This window comes from Carcharhinus amblyrhynchos, chromosome 23 (genome assembly GCF_965287045.1).
Source record: "Carcharhinus amblyrhynchos chromosome 23, sCarAmb.v2.hapA, whole genome shotgun sequence".
In the NCBI taxonomy this organism is placed as follows: Eukaryota; Metazoa; Chordata; class Chondrichthyes; order Carcharhiniformes; family Carcharhinidae; genus Carcharhinus; species Carcharhinus amblyrhynchos.
This window is the reverse complement of record NC_137346.1, coordinates 33,640,324-33,657,851: the sequence shown is the minus strand read 5'-3', so window position 1 is coordinate 33,657,851 and position 17,528 is coordinate 33,640,324. Positions and strand designations below refer to the sequence as shown.

The window sequence follows — 17,528 nt, the reverse complement described above, 5'->3', positions numbered from 1 at the left end:
TTCTTAAACTGTGACCCCTAGCTGTGGATTTCCTCAACATCGGGAACATTCTTCCCGCAACTAGCCTATCCAGTCCCATCAGGATTTTATGTGTTTCTATGAAAGCTTCAAGTTTTTAGGTGCTCAGATCACCAGCCTATCCTGGTCCCTCCATGTGGATGCTACGGTTAAGAAAGCCTACCAAAACCTCTACTTTCTCAGGAGAGTAAGGAAATTTGGCATGTCTGATACAACTCTCACCAACTTCTACAGATGCACCTTAGAAAGCATTCTTCCTGATTGTATCACAGCTTGATATGGCTCCTGCTCTGTCCGAGACTGCAAGAAACTACAAAGGGTAGTGAATGAAGCCCAATCCTTCATGCGAACCAGCCTTCCATCCATTGACACTGTCTACACTTCCCACGGCCTCGGAAAAGCAACCAGCATAATCAAGGACCCCACACACCCTGGGCATACTCTCTTACACCTGCTTCCATTGGGAAAAAGATACAAAAGTTTGCGATCACATACCAACTGACTCAAAAACAGTTTCTTTCCTGCTGCCATCAGACTTCTGAATGGACCTACCTCACATTTAAGTGATATTTCTTTACACCCTAGCTATGACTGTAACACTACATTCTGCATTCACTCCTTTCCTTCCCTAAGTAAGATATGCTTTGTTTGTATAGCGTGCATGAAACAATGCTTTTCACTGTATAAAAATAAATGTGACAGTAACAAATCAAATCAGATAAGATCCCCTCTTATTCTTCTAAATTCCAATGAGTGCAAGCCCAGTCAATCCAATCTCTCTTATGTCAGTCGTGCCATTTCAGAATCAGTCTGGTGAACCTTTGCTGGATTCCCTCAATAGCAAGAATGTCCTTCCTCAGACTAGGAGACCAAAACTGCATACAATATTCAATGTGTGGCCTCACCAAGGTCCTGTATAACTTCAGCAAGACATCCTTGCTCCCATATTCAAATCCTCTTGCTATGAAGGCTAGCATGCCATTAGCTTTCTTCACTACCTGCATGCCAACCTTCAGCCACTATTCCATCATGAGACCCAGGTTATGTTGCACTTTTCCTTTTCCTAAACTGCCACGATTCAAATAATCTCTCTTCCTGTTTTTGCCACCAAAGTGTAAACTTCACATTTATCCACATTATATTCCATTTGATCTTATTGGATTGTGGAGAAGGTTTGAAGGGCCAAATGGCCTAATCCTATTTTCATGTTCTTTGTAGAAGGCATGAAATAAAGTAGATTGATCACTATCAACACTCGGATTCGATTCCCAGTCTGTCCAGGGCAGCAGTTGGAGTGCTTTCTTGGTAATAAACTGTGCAATGGAAAGATCAGTTAGTGGCATTGGGCCAATGTAATTGTCAAGTGGCATTAGATTTGACTCCCTGTGATGCCTTTTGTGATCAAGAAGCCTACTGAAACTTGCGGTCTAAGGTTACACATGAAGATTAGCTACTTGCTTGAGGTACAAGTCAAGCTTAAGTCCAGACGCCTTATAATAGATGCATTTTGTGGCTGGTATAACAGTACCATTTAAATTTTTTTCTATTACACTTGTCAATCATAAGACATTAGACTAGTGCTTCTGGCGAGAGCAATTCGTTTAATATTAAGAAGCATTGACTGTGAAGAAGCTAAGAAAATTAAAAATGAGTTGGGTTTATGATATCACTCAATAATTCAGTCAAACAGAAATCACAATGAAATAATGGGCTTAAAGCATGGCTTACTTTAATAATCCATTCATAAGGGAGTGAAAAACTGACATTCAATATGAAGCACTTCCTACATCACATAGTCCCACAGTGTTCTACCCTCTGATTTCGAATGCAAAACTAGTCTTCTCACACAGGAATGGACAATAAATGCTGGCCTAGTCAGTGACACCCATATCCATAAAATTTTTTTTTAAATATTTGCTCACTAGTGTAAAGCCAAATTTTACAGATCTGAATTTATCATCTTAAATCCTGTTTCAGGTACTTATGATGTTGTTGTGATTGTTGGGGCATTAAGCGAAGGGCAGGTTCCACATACCATTCTTCCTGAACTCCATCGAGTTACCAAGCCAGGTAAGAAAATTTCAGGTCATTTCCTAAAACCAAAAAGTGCAATACAAGATGATTATAAACTAAGTTGGTATTGGCCGAGTAAAGAGGAGGGGCATATTAATGTTCAACATCCAGCAAATATTTGACTTCACTTGGACTAAATTTCCATATTGTGAACAGGCCATTGAACAGACAGTAGGTATTGTTAAATTGGTCATTAACTACAATCCCAAGTAATGCATCAATGTGAGCAAGGTTACTAGGCATAGTGCTGTACTGATATCAACCCTCTTTTCATTGTGTTCAAAATTATAACATTTATATATTAGTGTTAAAATACCATTTGCATTGGAAGAGAAATGGATATGGTATCTGGTGACTTAGAATACAGAGCTAATTGAGGGGACTTGCTAATGGTGGCTACCCATTGGACACAATGCTGAGGTATCAAGCTGACTAGAGTGAATCAGTTTGATTTAGTTTCTGGTAAAGTATCAATCTAAAGACAGAAACTGGCAGATATTTGGAATAACATCAGCTTTGATAAAGGGTCATCTGGACTCGAAATGTCAGCTCTTTTCTCTCCTTACAGACGCTGCCAGACCTACTGAGATTTTCCGGCATTTTCTCTTTTGGTTTCATATTCCAGCATCCGCAGTAATTTGCTTTTATTTGGGATAACATGCTTATCTTTTTCGTCCAGAAGCCCACTTTCTGCCTTATTATTCTTCTGCCTTTCTGCTCTGCTGTCCCAAATTTGAATCCCCTTTGAGTAACTTTACCCATGTGTCTCTTGCAGTTCCCTGAAGGATCCATAGAGGAACCCATTGCACCTCCTTACAAGTAGTATGCCCAACTGCCTTAATTTCCTATAAAACAAACCTTCCTAAGCTTCATTACTACTGGGAGCTAACCTCATCAACATCATTTCCATCTCACTCATGTTAGCAACTGTAACACATTTTGAAGTCCCCCAGATGATCAACCATCACTGTGCCTTCCTTCTTCATTTTTCTTCCGGAATATGAGTTAATTCGTGAATAAGACCATTATGTTTCAGCACACCATCATAGTGGACTGGATTGCCATCCGGACTTTGAACAAAATTTGAACTTGTGACATCTCCCTTCTTATTTTAGCTTTCCCATATAGGCATCTTTTTCCAACAAAATCACTAAGTCATCAGGAAATCTATTTTTTTTTTAAATTCCAATCTGTACTTTCAATCTCAGAAGTTTGTTTCTATTTTCATATTTGTGTATCTTTTAATGCCAATTAATGAATGCTTTGGGGAAAATCAAGAAAATATTTTCAGGACAGCTTGAAATTTGTAAATTACTTGAACATAAATTTTACATAACATTCAGACAATTTAAGCATATAACCTTGTTCTCTGTTCTTCAGGGGGCTTTATATGCATGACCACCCGAACCAACTCCTCAAATCAACTCTACAAGAAACAGTTAGAGATTGTAATAGAAGAAATGGAGCAGCAAAACTTATGGGAAAGAGTAAGGGTGCAAGAAATAAAACATTGGGAAAAAGCAACATCTGTACATGAAGCTGAACAAGAATCTAAGTACATCTCTGGGATAATCTATACGTACCAAAAATCAAGGAGTCAGGATTAAAATGACTGAGAATTATGAAGACAATTCTTCATTAAGGTTCTGTAGCTTCATCACAGATGAGTATCTGATTCATAGGGAGTTTGATTCTGACTGACCATTTGGATTTGTGTATAAAATATAGGATTGTTGGCAGCAAAATTAGTCGCTAATAAAAATTTAAATTTCATTGCATCAGCAGGCTGATTGCTTACATCAGAATAGTAGTCATTAATGTTTTTGAATTGGAATGGAAAGTTAAATTGCAAATGGAAAAAGTAATAAATGTACTTGTTAAGTACTGATGATGACATAGTTGGAATAGTATTTATAAAAACAGAAAATACTCTGGATATTTAGTAGGTAAGGCAGCAACTGTGGAGAGAAATTGAATTAATATTGCAAAAAGTGTTCAGATAAAGGATCATCAAGCTGAAACGTGATATAGTATTGTTAGTTATTGCAAATTCAAAGACAGAAGCAGTAGAACAGAGCAAGAAGAGCATTTCGACCCAATCTTAATTTGCCCATCCAATTAAAATAGGAGAATTCCAAATAGTCCCAAATATTTAATAATTATGAAATCTGACACTGCCAATGCATAAAATATTTCCACTGTCCTGACACTGGTGCTTATAGTAAACTCTGTGATTCCTTATGAGCCTAACTTTCACAGGTGCTTGGGGTTCTTCTCTTGGTATCATCCTGCATCCTGTGTTAGCTAGCATTAGAGGCCGGTTATTAATTATAAACCAGGAAAGTAACACTTGCAGGTTTCAAGTTCCTATTTGAGCATTTAGTTCCTAATACGCTAACGGCAACTGTTAAACACCAAAATGGGATATTTGATTGTCATTAGGTTTTATATTAAAGGAAGGGATCATCCAACTTATCAAAATCAACTGAATCAGCCATTACTGTTTAAAATAATAGAAGATAATTACCATACTGTGTCCCAAATCTGGTCATCCAAAAATCAGAGTTGGCCAAAAACCAGACGTTTTTAGAATGTGCCACATATCAACTTTAAGTAAAATTTAAACCTACCTGGACAATTTAGCTAAGTGATGCATTGAGTAACAAGTGTGGTAATTGAATAGTTATCCCCTTGGTTAGCTGCCTATCTGTTTCAGCACTCCAAGTGACTCTTGACCCTACATGACTTGAATTTGGCCCAAACCGTCTGACCTGAAATTCGGCAAGATCTGAAATCTGGCATGGCTTCAGTCCTGAGGTTGCCAATTTTGAAATTGTACCTCTAATAATATGAACTCTTTGTAAACTGGATGTGAATCCAGGACCTCAATTCCACCCAACAATTACACTGTAAGTAAAACCAGGAACAGATAAGTATCAGATATCTGTAAAGGAAAGTAACACACATTTCAAAATTGTTAAGGTTCAGGTAGCAGTGAATTGGCACTAGGCAAATTTAACACTGCAGTCATTACTGTTGTTTTGATGTACTTCCGCAAACAGTTATAGGCACAACTCAGGTGATGCTCTGAAAATCATTTAAAATGAATTACCTTGCACTCAGTTGAGATGTACAGATTTCCGGCTGTGTTGCCAAGGCATGGAAGAATTGGAGCGTGACTTTGCTTCAATTTTGTAGGGCCACTGACAATCTGGTTTCCATGATTAAAAATCATTAATGCCATTTTGGGAGGCCGTTGGGCCAAAGCAAATTTACACCTGTTTCCCATTTCATGGCCCTTTAATCACAGAAGATGCAAGTAATATACTTTGATTCTGAGATTACTGTAATCTTATTTTACAGTTTTGTATTCTGAGCCTCCAGCAGCTATGGCATGGAGCTGCCCTCTCTTGCTCCAAAATGTCTTCCCTCAGTGGTTGTAATTTTGGAGCGGGGATTTCGGAAAGCTGTGAATGTTCAACCACTAAGTATATTCAAGGCAGAGATTGACAGATCTTTGGACACGAAGGAAAACAAGGGATATTTGAACAGTGAAGGAAGGTAAGTAAAAGATCAGCCATGATCTTATTAAAAGGCAGAGTAAATTTGAAGGGTTGTCTGGGCACTTTATGCTGCAATTTCCTAGGTCTTTAATTTCATTTCACATTGAACATGCACAATCAAAAATAAAATATAAATCAATCAATTGAATGAATGAATCATGGGACCCTACAGTGCAGAAAGAGGCCCTTCAGCCCATCGAGTCTGCACCAAACACAATCCCACCCAGGCCCTACCCCCATATCCCTACATATTATACCCACTAATCCCTCTAACCTATGCATCCCTGGATACTAAGGGGCAATTTCTTAGCATGGCCAATCAACCTAACCCGCACATCTTTGGACTGTGGGAGGAAACCGGAGTGCCCAGAGGAAACCCATGCAAACGCGAGGAGAATGTCCAATCTCCACACAGACAGTGACCTGAGCTGGGAATCAAATCCAGGACCCTGGAGCTGTCAAGCAGGAGTGCTAACCACTGTGCTACCGAGCTGCCCCAGTTTAAAAAATGAGTTTGCACAGTGTGGTGATCGAAAATACTCGTTTCCCTCTTTTGCGTGATTCAAATTAAAATCAATCAGATGTGTAGTTCCATAAAATAATTTGCACAATGTTCAATTTGAAATCACTCACTACTGCAATGTATTTATTCAAACAGATAAGTCAGACTATTTGACAATTTTTCCAGAAGGATTGTGAGGAGAGTTTTTTTCTTTTCAGCTTCACATTTTTAGCTTAACTTTAGATATGCGCCTTCCCAGATAATTGAAAACAAAATGGCTCTGTTCCCACCGACTTGTTGATCATTGTTCGTACTACTTCATTCTCTGATTCATGGACATCTTACATTTAGCGAAGTGCAAATTAGTTTGACCCATAATTTCACTTAAGAAAAGAAGTTAAGTATCAAGCACAGTTTGCACCTAATTACTGATTATGTCCAAAGCAGTCCTGTCCGTACCCCATTTTTCTAGATTCATGCAAAAGTGGCAACAGTTTCTGCTTGTCCGTCTATTGGGCTCCATTAGGGCTGTTCATAGTCTTCTCCTTTCTAGAGTATAGAGCTTTCTCAGTATATCCAGATGGTGACAGTGGAAAAGATAACAAAAAAGGACAAAGAGACTAGTGACTGAAAAAAGCAGCAAGAGAAACCACTGCGGGCAAAGGACAGCATGCAAAAAAATTGACAGAACCTGAAGATCGACTAGACTAAAGAAAAGCCATAGAGCAAATCTTACTCTGACCAGAGTTCTTTGATCATATGGAAAGCCTGATCAAACTAAGAAGTGGCGTCACAGGACTAGCAGGTACAGAAAGCTTTGGGATTAGCAGAGAAGGCGAGCAAGGAGCAACTGAGGACCCTTCTCTGCCTGTACCATTGCCTTTGGCACAGTGTAACAGCCTGACAAAGGATAAATGATAAGATGGAAAAATACAAAGAAGTTCTAAAAGCATTTGATACACATTGCAACCTTAGAAGGAATAATATCATCAAAAAGCTGAAGTTAAATAAACATACCCAACAACCAGGAAAAAACATGAATGCTCTCATTAACTCTTTATATCAATTAGCAAATTGCAAATATGAAGCCCTGAAAGATGACTTAATTCTGGATCACATTGTTGTAGGAGTCTTAGAGGAGACTTTATCAGATTTTCTACAGTTGAGAGAGGATGTAACCTTATTTACGGCTGTACAATTAACAAAGCAGGCAGAAATGTTGAAAGCACAATCGGCTATTTATTCAAGATGACAGATCTTGAGGAGGAAAGCACTGAGAATGTATTTTTTGGGACATAGAAATAGCCGTGATCTACTCCAAAACAGGGAAACAGTGAAGAGGCCATGATAGCCAAACTCGGTGTCCTTGCTGTGGCAGGAAAAAGCTGCATCAGCATAAAGAATGCTCTGTCAAAAAGTCAGAGGAGAGGGTTTTTAAATTTGCATGCTGAAACAAGAAGTTCTTAACACACAAATTTAAGGAGAAACCAATTAAAACATTTAGCATTTGAGAAACTGAAGATGGAGAAAAGACAATAAAGTGCCAGTCTTGGGAGAAATTACAGGACCAAATGGGAACTATCGGAGTACTGCCATATGGTCAACAAATGTGAAACAAATTTTAAATTGGACACTGCTGATGTAGTTTCAGTTCTTTCCAACACAGAACAGTGGCTAAAGCAAAACGTCCTTCAGCTTCTGGCCATGCAACTCTATGGTCCAGAAGGTATTCAGCCAGAGCAGTGGAAGAGAAATTACAGAAACTTTGTTATTAAAAACCAAATTGTTCATTGTTAAGACAGATTTACAATTCATTTCACAAAATAAATGAATTTGAAAACCAAGAAAAACCAAAAGAATTCAGGACAGAATTTCCAAACTTAATTAGCGGTGTTAGGAAGACTGAAACAAGTGCACTGAAGCGAACACCAGAACCTAATGGAACTATGTGAAAACCTCAAAGTCAGGCAAAAGATTCCTCATGTACTGCAAGTGAAGGAATTACATTAATACCCTGAAGGGCGGCTTGAATCAAGCAAGAAATAGATGGACAAGCTTGAGCAAAGAAAACAACAAATAACAGTATTCTCATGCATTCCGGTTAAAAGGTCTGAACAACATTTCTTTGAAGATATAAAAGTCCTTTTAACCACAAAATTTCTACCAGCAACAATACAAAAGCTAAAATAAATTTGAAAGACACTAAAAGCAGATGAACAATTTGCTAAAATTGAGGAATATCAATGGATGGCCAGAATTTGGTCCAAATAATCTCAACCCGAAACAAATACTTCAAGGCCATGAAGACGTCTAAGTTTCGTGGGTGACTTGTCTAATTATGATGAGAGATTGGACATACCAAGAGTACAAAGAACAACCCAGCATGGGAAACAGGCCCTTCGGCCCAACGAGCCCGCGCCACCGCATCACCCTACACCTATTCTACCCTGCGTGTCTACGAATGGAACCCCTAACTTAGCCAGATTCAGGGGAGAATAGTGTCAATTTGGTAAACCAATCAGCCTAAGAGCACATCTTTGGGGTGTGGGAGGAAACCGGAGCGCCCGGAGGAAACCCACGCAACCACAGGGGGAATGCAGAAACTCCCACAGACACGGGCCCAAATCCATGTATCTGCACAGCCAGCAGTGCTAGTCACCGAGCTGTTGCGACGCCCATACTTAGACTACAATCCTTCTGAGACAACAGCTGTGATTCTCATATCCTGCTGCACTAATTTTTTAATGGAGTAGACCGGGTGAATCGCACATTGGGCGATTCACAGGATTCCTGCAAGCGTCCATGCTACATTTGCGTTTGCACAGCCCAGCTAATTAGCTGGGAGGCATTAGTGATTAGTAGGCCGGCGACTGAATTCTCTGGGTCTGCTGCATCTCTCATCTCACCAAAGTGCTTCACTCCAGCAGGGATTGCAACAGCTCTCCACTTTAGGGGAGCTAGCAGCCTCAGCCCACTGGAGTGAAGAGAGAGGGCAATAGGCTCACCCCCACCCCCCTTCCCCCAGGGGACTGGGCAGTGACCTCTGGGCATGGGAACCCTGTCAGTGCCAGCTTGTGCCCCTGGCAGTGCCCAAGGGGCAAAGTGCCCATGCCCAGGGGGTACCTAGGCACTGCTCCATGCTTGACAAACAATGCCAAAGGGTGGAGCCTATTGCAATGGGGCGAGGCCTGCTGCAGCGTGGCCTAGAGGTGATTGGTGGAGGGTAGGGGGTCCTACTGCCACTCTGTATTGGGATCAATGGGGGCTCAAGGGAGGCCACGATTGGGGTAGGGGAGAGGTGTCGTCACTACAAGGGGGGGGGGGGACTGGAGATCTGGCAGGCTGGCACAGTGGGGGGGGTGAAGTTCGGGGTTGGCCTGCGAATGGGTGGGGGGGCTGCAATCAGATCATGGAGGATTTGGAGGGTGCAGTACAGTGGGGGTCCTGGGCTGGCCAGTGTTTGAGCTGGCTAGCAAACCAGAGGATAACACTTTGGGGCCACTACACTTGCGCAGAGGCCTGCTTATTTCAGCCACTTCAGCCCCGCCCTTGAAATCTAATGCTATTCACACTGTGGTCTTTGCAGTGCGCAGACTGTGGAGATTCTTTGAACTCCCATTGAAGACACCAGTGTGAATTACTCCAGTTTTCCTGTGAATTCAACACTTAAGATTTTTTTGGGAGAATCATCCCCTTCAGGTGGGATTCTCCAGCCATGCTCACCCCAAAACTGGAGACTCCCGCCTGAGGTCAACAGAGCTTTGCTTGGTTCGCCCCTCACTCACTATGATTTCTGTGATGGGCAGGATTGGAGAATTCCCCCCTACAAGAGCCTAAAACATTGTAATGCCTGAAGTGCAAAATTCTGTTTGGTGGCCATGGATCGCACAATCATTAGAGGAAATTATTTTGAGCTGTGTCATCTGTGCAATCCATTGCCAGGATCAAAGAGAACCACTGATGGTATCCTCCTTTCCATGCAGACCATGAGAATATCTCAGAATGAATCTTTTCAAACTGAAAGAGAAAACATTCCTCATAGTCATTGACTCCAGAAGGATTAAGATTAAACACCTTCATGGTCTCCCCTTTGGAAGAATTCATAAATTACGAAATGAAACTTTTGCCACAAATGCCATTCCAGTCTAGTCATTTCAGAGAACGGTCCACAGTTTGCAAATGCATGTTTTAAACAGTTCATAAAAGACTATAATTTTGTCCACATGGCTAGTTCACCCACATACTCACAAGCAAATGGTGAGGCTGAAAGAAGAGTAAAAATGGTAAAGGCTTTATCAAAGAAAAGTTTCAACAATAACTTGGCACTTTTGAGCAACCTTTGTGCACTACCTCAGAATGGTTTGACTCCATCAGAACTTCTTATGGGAAGACAACTATGGACTCAACTTTCTGTTCTTCCATACACACTTATGCCATATTTCAAAACAGCAGTTATAGAGAGAATAAGAGAGTATGAGGATGAGTATCGTGCAAACCACAATACTCGTCCTCCTACAAGGGAACATAGGATAATGTATTTAATAGAGCCTGAAACTTGGGTGAGGTGAAGTATACAGGGTTAATGTTAAATGTAAATAGAACAGTCTACATCAGAGATGATATGAGAAAGTATGCTGAGATAGTTCTGTGTGAAGCCTCAAGCTAAACCTTATACTAGCTCCTTATTATACCATTAGTGGGGAGCTAGTGTAATCCCCACTGGAGTGAAACACTGGTGGCGGTGGGGGAGACCTGTTCCCATTGGCCTCTGCACATGCGCCAACTCTGGAAAATTCAGTCCTGGCCCTGCTGATTTCCAGCACGCAGCAGACCGTGCCGAAAAGCCAGTGCTGGGAGATGCAGGCGCGGTGCGAAAGCTTACGATTTTCCTGGCCCATTGCACTAATTTTTGGGAGAATTGTGGCCGATGAGTGAGGAAGTGCAGAAACGTAAATTTCTAGCCAATGTATTTAAATGGATAAAGTGACTGATAATTGCAGCTAGATATAGTTGTAGAACTAGCTAACGTTTCACCAATTATTTGACAGCATACTAAATATTAATCTGGTTATTATGAGTTATAATAATGGGGGCGATTCTTCTCCCTCAAAAAACTAAATGCCCAATGAGCGGGAAAACGACAGATTTTCCTACTTTTTTTTGGGCATACTTGGTCAGGTGAATATCCAGCACTCTGCGCTTCGCAGAGTGTATGGAGGGTTGGGGGATTCACACTGCTAAGGTGGAGGGGGGAGGCCTATTCCCATCTGAGAGGCTGGCATCAGCACACTGAGTGAGCCACTGCACATGCACCAATCCGTCAATAGGAGATCTGCGCATGTGCATTGGCCCCCCCATTGCCGCCTCCCAATGGCTCCCACCCCCCCAATCCCCCATCATCATCCTCTTTCTCCCTCTCTCTCAAATGCGAAGTGCGCAGTTTTGTCATTTCCCCCCGACCCCCTCAGGTCCTGTCACCCTGTCACTGTCTGGTGCCTAGCAGTACCCAAGGGGGTACCCCTCTGCTCCCAACCTCCTGGGGGGGAAGGGGCTCAATGGTCTCTGCCCCAACCAGCAACGCCATCCCGCCTGCTCCCCTTTGTTGAGGGATTGTTGAGGGTGGTGAGGGATTGGAATGCCCTGCCTGCTGCTGTTGTAAATGCGCCTAGTTTGGGGGCGTTTAAGAGATCCGTGGATAGGTTTATGGACGAAAAGGGATTGGTTTAGGTTAGTGGGTCATTGTTTTGTAACTGGTCGGCGCAACATCGTGGGCCGAAGGGCCTGTTCTGCGCTATGTTCTATGTTCTATGTTGAGGACCAGCTTCAGTCCCTACTGATGGGAACCTCTCCTGGCAGGGGCAGAAACATTAGTGAGCCCAGACGAAACCATCCCGGGCTCACTAATGATATTTATATAGCAATTTAAATATTGTAATCAGCCTCACACTGCCTTCCAGTGCAAGACTTATTATGCCATTAAAGATGGCCCAGGAAAGTCACAACTGGCTGGACACTGGTCGTGAATCTTGCTAGGGTCCCCTCGCTCATACTTCCCAGCCCATTGCGCTACCCAAGCAGTGCAGCAGGCCAGGAAAGTTGCACCCAACATCTTTGCCAATGTCTCTCTTCCTCTCTCGTAGCTACAACACTGACATCTACCCAGCAACATGGAAAATTGCCCAGGTATGTCCTACAAAAAAATGCTGGACAAATCCATACAGCCAATTATCAGCCTAGTCTTGATCATCAGTAAAATGAAGGAAGGTGGTCATAAAAAGCACAATCAAGCAGAACTTGCTTAGCAATCACCTGTTCACTGACCCTCAGTTTAGGTTCGGCCATGGTCATTCTGCTCCTGACTTCATTTCAGCATTGCTTAAGTAATGGACAAAAGAGCTAAACTCCTGGAGGTGAGGTTAGAGTGACTGTCCTTGACATCAAAGCAGCATCTGAGCGAGTATGATATCAAAACTGGAGTCAATGGGAATCAGGGAAAACCTACTGCTGGAAGGAGTCTTATCGAACAAAAATGGATAAAGGATTATGATTGTTGGAGGCCATTTCCAGGACATCACTGCACAAATCTTTCAGGGTAGTGTCCTAAGCCCAACCATATTCAGCTGCTGGATCAATGACCTTCCATCATAAAGTTAGAAGTGGGGATGCTCATTAATGATTGCACATTATTCAGCACCATTCGTCACTCCTCAGATATTGAAGCACCATTCGTCACTCCTCAGATATTGAAGTAGTCCATGTTCAAATGCAGCAAAACCTAGACATTACCTAGGCTTGGCTGACGAGGCAAAAATAACATTCACACCACACAAGTGCCAGGCAATAACCATCTCCAACAACAGAGAATCTAACTATCTACCCTTGAAAGTCATTGAAATTAACAATGACCAAAATCTAAGCTGGACTAGCCATATAAATACTGTGCTACTATGTGGATGACAGCACAGAGTCAACGAGCAGAAACCGATAGCCAAATTCCACACACATGAGGACAGCCTCAACCGGGATCTTGGGTTGATATCACACTATCTATAACCCCCATGACTTGCCTAAACTTGCAACATCTCACTTACTATCCTGTCTGGAGACAATACACATCTGTTTAACCTATGCTTAATGCTATCTCCACTCACATTGTCTGCACCTTTTAAGACTTGAATAACAGATTAGCAGTAAAGACTCACATTCTAATCAGTATTCTATACACCGTGTGTGCTTTTATGTGCCCTGTTTGTGATCAGAATTCTCCACTCATGACGAAGGAACAGCGATCCGAAAGCTACTGGCATTTACTACCAAATAAACCTGTTGGACTTCAACCTGATGTTGTGAGACTTCTTACTATACATAAACATATCCATAGTGTCATTTTTAGCTTTGAATCCCCACTACTGTGTATGTAAACAAGCCCAACACAGTGCAAACTTTCAGCATCTGTTGCATTTTCACTTTTGTTCACAAGATGTCAGTGTTGCATTGTACCAGGAGCTTAGCATATTGAAACAAAAAATAGAAAATGCTACAAATGCAAAGCACGCCTGTTGCCTTTTTATGAACCCACAGCTTAACATTTCAGACTAGCTTCTCTTTAACTCAGTTTCTTGCAGTCTACAAAGTAGAAGGGAATTCAGCCTTTTTCCAAGATGGTGCTAAAACAAGGCAACTTATTGTGAGCTGTCCCTGGCAGAGTCTCTATCTTTTAGTCTCATTTTATGCTTTTAGAATTTGACTCTAACATTATATTCTGCACTCCATCCTTTTCTTCTGCCCTATGTACTTTATGAATGGTATGCTTTGTCTGTATAGCATGTTGTACCACCCTTATACAATGGACAAATAACTGCGAGTAGATGTCTGGTTAGTTCAATCAATATTTATTTAAGACACACAATCAATAATCACCCACCCAATCAACAATAAGTTATCTTTACAAAAAATATTAGAGTTCAAGTCCAATACAAGACCTTGACTTAACTTTGCGTGACTGGCAAATACCCAAGCAAATATTGGCCTTTATCTGTGCGCTGGTCTCGGTCATCCTCTGCTCAGTCTGGCCCTTTGGTCTGGTCTGGCACTCTGGCTCTGGTCTTCTTTCCTTTATGGGTGTGGTGGCTCTCCTCGTGCTGGTCGCCGCTGGCGATGGCACCGGTATTGTAGCTCGTTCATGGGGTCAGAGAGAGAGAGCTCCTTCTGTTGTGCAGCAGCTTTTATCCCTCCCTGGTTTTGTGACCTTTTGGGTGGTCTCCTGATTCTTGTCAATCAATCGATCAGGGCTTGCCAAGCTGATCTCTGGGTATGTACCCAAAAAATGGAGATGCCTAACAGCCATGCCTGTAGATACTGGAGGCATGTAGGTCACATACCTTCCTCCCAAATAAGGGGTTAAGGTAAACAAGTCTGTTTGACCAGAGAGTGTCCATTGTCTTTGGGATGGCCTGTTTCCTGTTTATTCAGTCATCTGAGTTGCAGCCTGTTTATCTGTCTTTTAGGCTGCAGTTTGTCTTTTTAGTTCTTGCCCAAATGTCCCAGAGTGCTTTACAAATTGTCGTCTAAGGTGGCCCGTTTGGTCACAAGCACAAGAAGCAATATTTTTCACTGCTCACGATGTGACAATAATAAATCAAATCAAATCAAAAAAGACTCCAAATTCCTGCAGCTAAATATTGTAAGGCATAACTCATTGCCTTTGGTCCCTGTCACGAACTTTGTTTCCTTGGTATTGATTCTTTCCCACTCGCCGGTTTGAGGTTGGACAAGACTGTTCACAACCTTAGTGTTATACTTGATCCAGTGAAGAGTTTCCTAATACACATCCATACTATCATTAAGACCCCCCTGACAAAATATAACTTCATCCTTGTTTCATACCTGCTGCTGAAACTGAACCATAAATTTGTGACAAGGATTGTTAGTACCCAATTAGCTGTAAGTACCTTATCTTCCCCTCCCCCAGCCCAGCAGGCCATACTATCACTCAGGCTCTGTCTGTCTTAACTATAAACTGTATCTTTCTCTAGTTTCTTGCCTGTATCCCCTCATACACTGACTGAGTTCATTTTGTTTATGAAACCCACCTGTTCGAACCTATTCTCTCCCAACCTTACTCCCACTCAACTGCTGATCAACCAATTTCCCTTCCAAGCTCATGTTAATTGACATTATTAACAGTTCTCAGATACTGACCCACCCCCCGCCTTCAAATCTGCTGTCATCACCCTACTTCCAGCAAGACCAAACCTTCAGCACTCTGACCTTACAAACTATTGCCCCATCTTCAACCTCCCATTCCTCAACATAGTCCTTGAATGCGTTGTCATCTTACAAATCCATTCCTATTTCCCCAACTCACAAATCAAAACTCAAAAATCAACATCCTATTATAACTGTGACAAAGATAAACTATTCACATTCATCTCTCTTGACCAGCCTTTAACATTGTTAACCACGCTACCTTCCTGTTCCAAAGTTTCTGCTGCACGTTTCCCTAATACACACCATGTCCCATTCACTCATCTGCTCATTGATCCACACTGACCCCATTTAAGCAAAACCACAATTCTAAAATTCTCATCCTTGATTTCAAATCCCTCCATGGCCTCATACCTCATTTCCTATCATTGTAAACTTGAGCAGCCCTGCAACACTCCAAGATCATAGAATCATAGAACCCTACAGTGCAGAAAGAGGCCTTTTGGTCCATCAAGTCTGCACTGACCACAATCCCTTCCAGGCCCTACCCCGATATCCTTACATATTTTACCCACTAATCCTTCTAACCTAAGCATCTTAGGACACTAAGGGGCAACTTTACAATGGCCAATCAACCTAACTCACACATCTTTGGACTGTGGGAGGAAACTAGAGCAAACCCACACAGACACAAGACAATGTGCAAAGTCCACATAGACAGTGATCCAAACCAGGAGTTGAACCCAGATCCCTGGAGCTGTGAAGCAGCAGTGCTAACCACTGTGCTACCGTGCCACCCATATTCTGGCCACTTGAGCATTCCAGATTTTAATCACTTCCTCACAGGTGACCATGCCTTCAGTCGCCTGGGCCTTAAGTTCTGGAATTCCCTCCCTACACTTCCCTGCTTCAACATCTCATTTTCCTCCTTTAAGATGCTGCCTCTTTTTACAAGTCTTCAATCATCAGGCCTAACATTTCCTGGTATGCACAGTGTCATATTTTGTTTTATATTGTTTCTGTGGAACACCATGGGAACCATGCCTTTATTTCTTAAAGGCACTAGATAAATATAAGTTGTTGTTTGTGAGATGTGTGTGTACAAATTGACCTGTGTGTTTCTGACGTTACGTTGTAGAGATGCCGGCGTTGGACTGGGGTAAACAGAGTAAGAACTCTCACAACACCACGTTTAAGTCCAACCAGTTAATTTAATAGTAATTTTCTACGTTACAGCGGTGACTGCACTTAAAAGTACTTAATTAACTATAAAGCACTTTGGGACATCCTGTGGTCTTAAAAGATGCTATATAAAGCCGAGTCTTTCTAGACTTTTTGAATATTCTAATGCACCCCTGATCAGTCTCCTTTCTGCAAAGTTTTGGTCATTCAAAAGTCTTTTGCCTAAGTTCTTTTTGCTGACATATTTTGGCTCTTGATTAAGCTACTTTTTGATTTTGAAATTCTCACCTTTATTTTCAGATCCCCATTATGGTTTCACTCTCCCATATCTTTATAATGTGTAACAGCCCCAAAATTCCACCAGCTCTGGCCTCTTTAGCATTTCGCATTTTAATTACTCCGTTATTGATAGCTGTGCTTTCAGCTGTCCAGGCTTTAAGCTCTGTAGTACCCCTGCCACTAAATCTCCCTGCCTTTTACTTCTTTTCATTGTTACGATGTTCCTTGAACTTATCTTTTTGACCTGGCTTTTGGTCATCTGCCCTAATATCTCTTTCACTGATTAATTTTCTGTTCAGTAACATTTGAAAGGCACCTTGGGATATTTTGTTATGTCAAAGGTGCTGTGTGAATGCAAGTTGTTGTTGTTGCTGTCATTCATTGATGGTATCGCCACCAATTTGGAATAATCTCTAGAAATAGAGATAAGGTCACTGTGTTGCCAGGCTGCTTGCCTCTGAGTCAAAAGGTTATTCGTTAAAATGCTACTTTACAAATAGAGAAGCATGAAGCTCAAAATCTGACACCCCAGTCTGATATTGAAGGACTGCAGCACAAATGGAGGTGCTGTTTTTCAGATGACACTTTAAATTGTCTGCCCTCTCAGATAGATGTATGACATCCCACATGTTATTTATTTAGCCGGCTGTATTGGTGCTTTCAGAGCTGATCACATGATTTGATGGTGATGTCATTCGGGTGTT

At 41.7% G+C, this 17,528-nt stretch overlaps 1 protein-coding gene across 7 annotated transcripts in view; it reads left to right on the top strand.

Annotated features, from left to right (window-relative positions):
• Positions 1 to 17,528, top strand: part of mettl27 (methyltransferase like 27) — a 62,727-nt gene that overhangs the window by 17,852 nt on the left and 27,347 nt on the right. For 4 of the 7 annotated variants that reach the window (XM_080210528.1, XM_080210530.1, XM_080210527.1 and 1 more), the window contains 2 exons: positions 1,996 to 2,088; positions 3,472 to 3,869. In XM_080210528.1, coding sequence (XP_080066654.1) covers positions 1,996 to 2,088; positions 3,472 to 3,698 — 320 coding nt within the window. In that variant the 3' untranslated portion in view covers positions 3,699 to 3,869. Of the gene's footprint in view, positions 1 to 1,995; positions 2,089 to 3,471; positions 3,870 to 5,454; positions 5,886 to 12,296; positions 13,492 to 17,528 lie in introns of those variants that run through there. The other 3 variants (XR_013889282.1, XR_013889283.1, XM_080210531.1) reach the window with 3 other exon arrangements.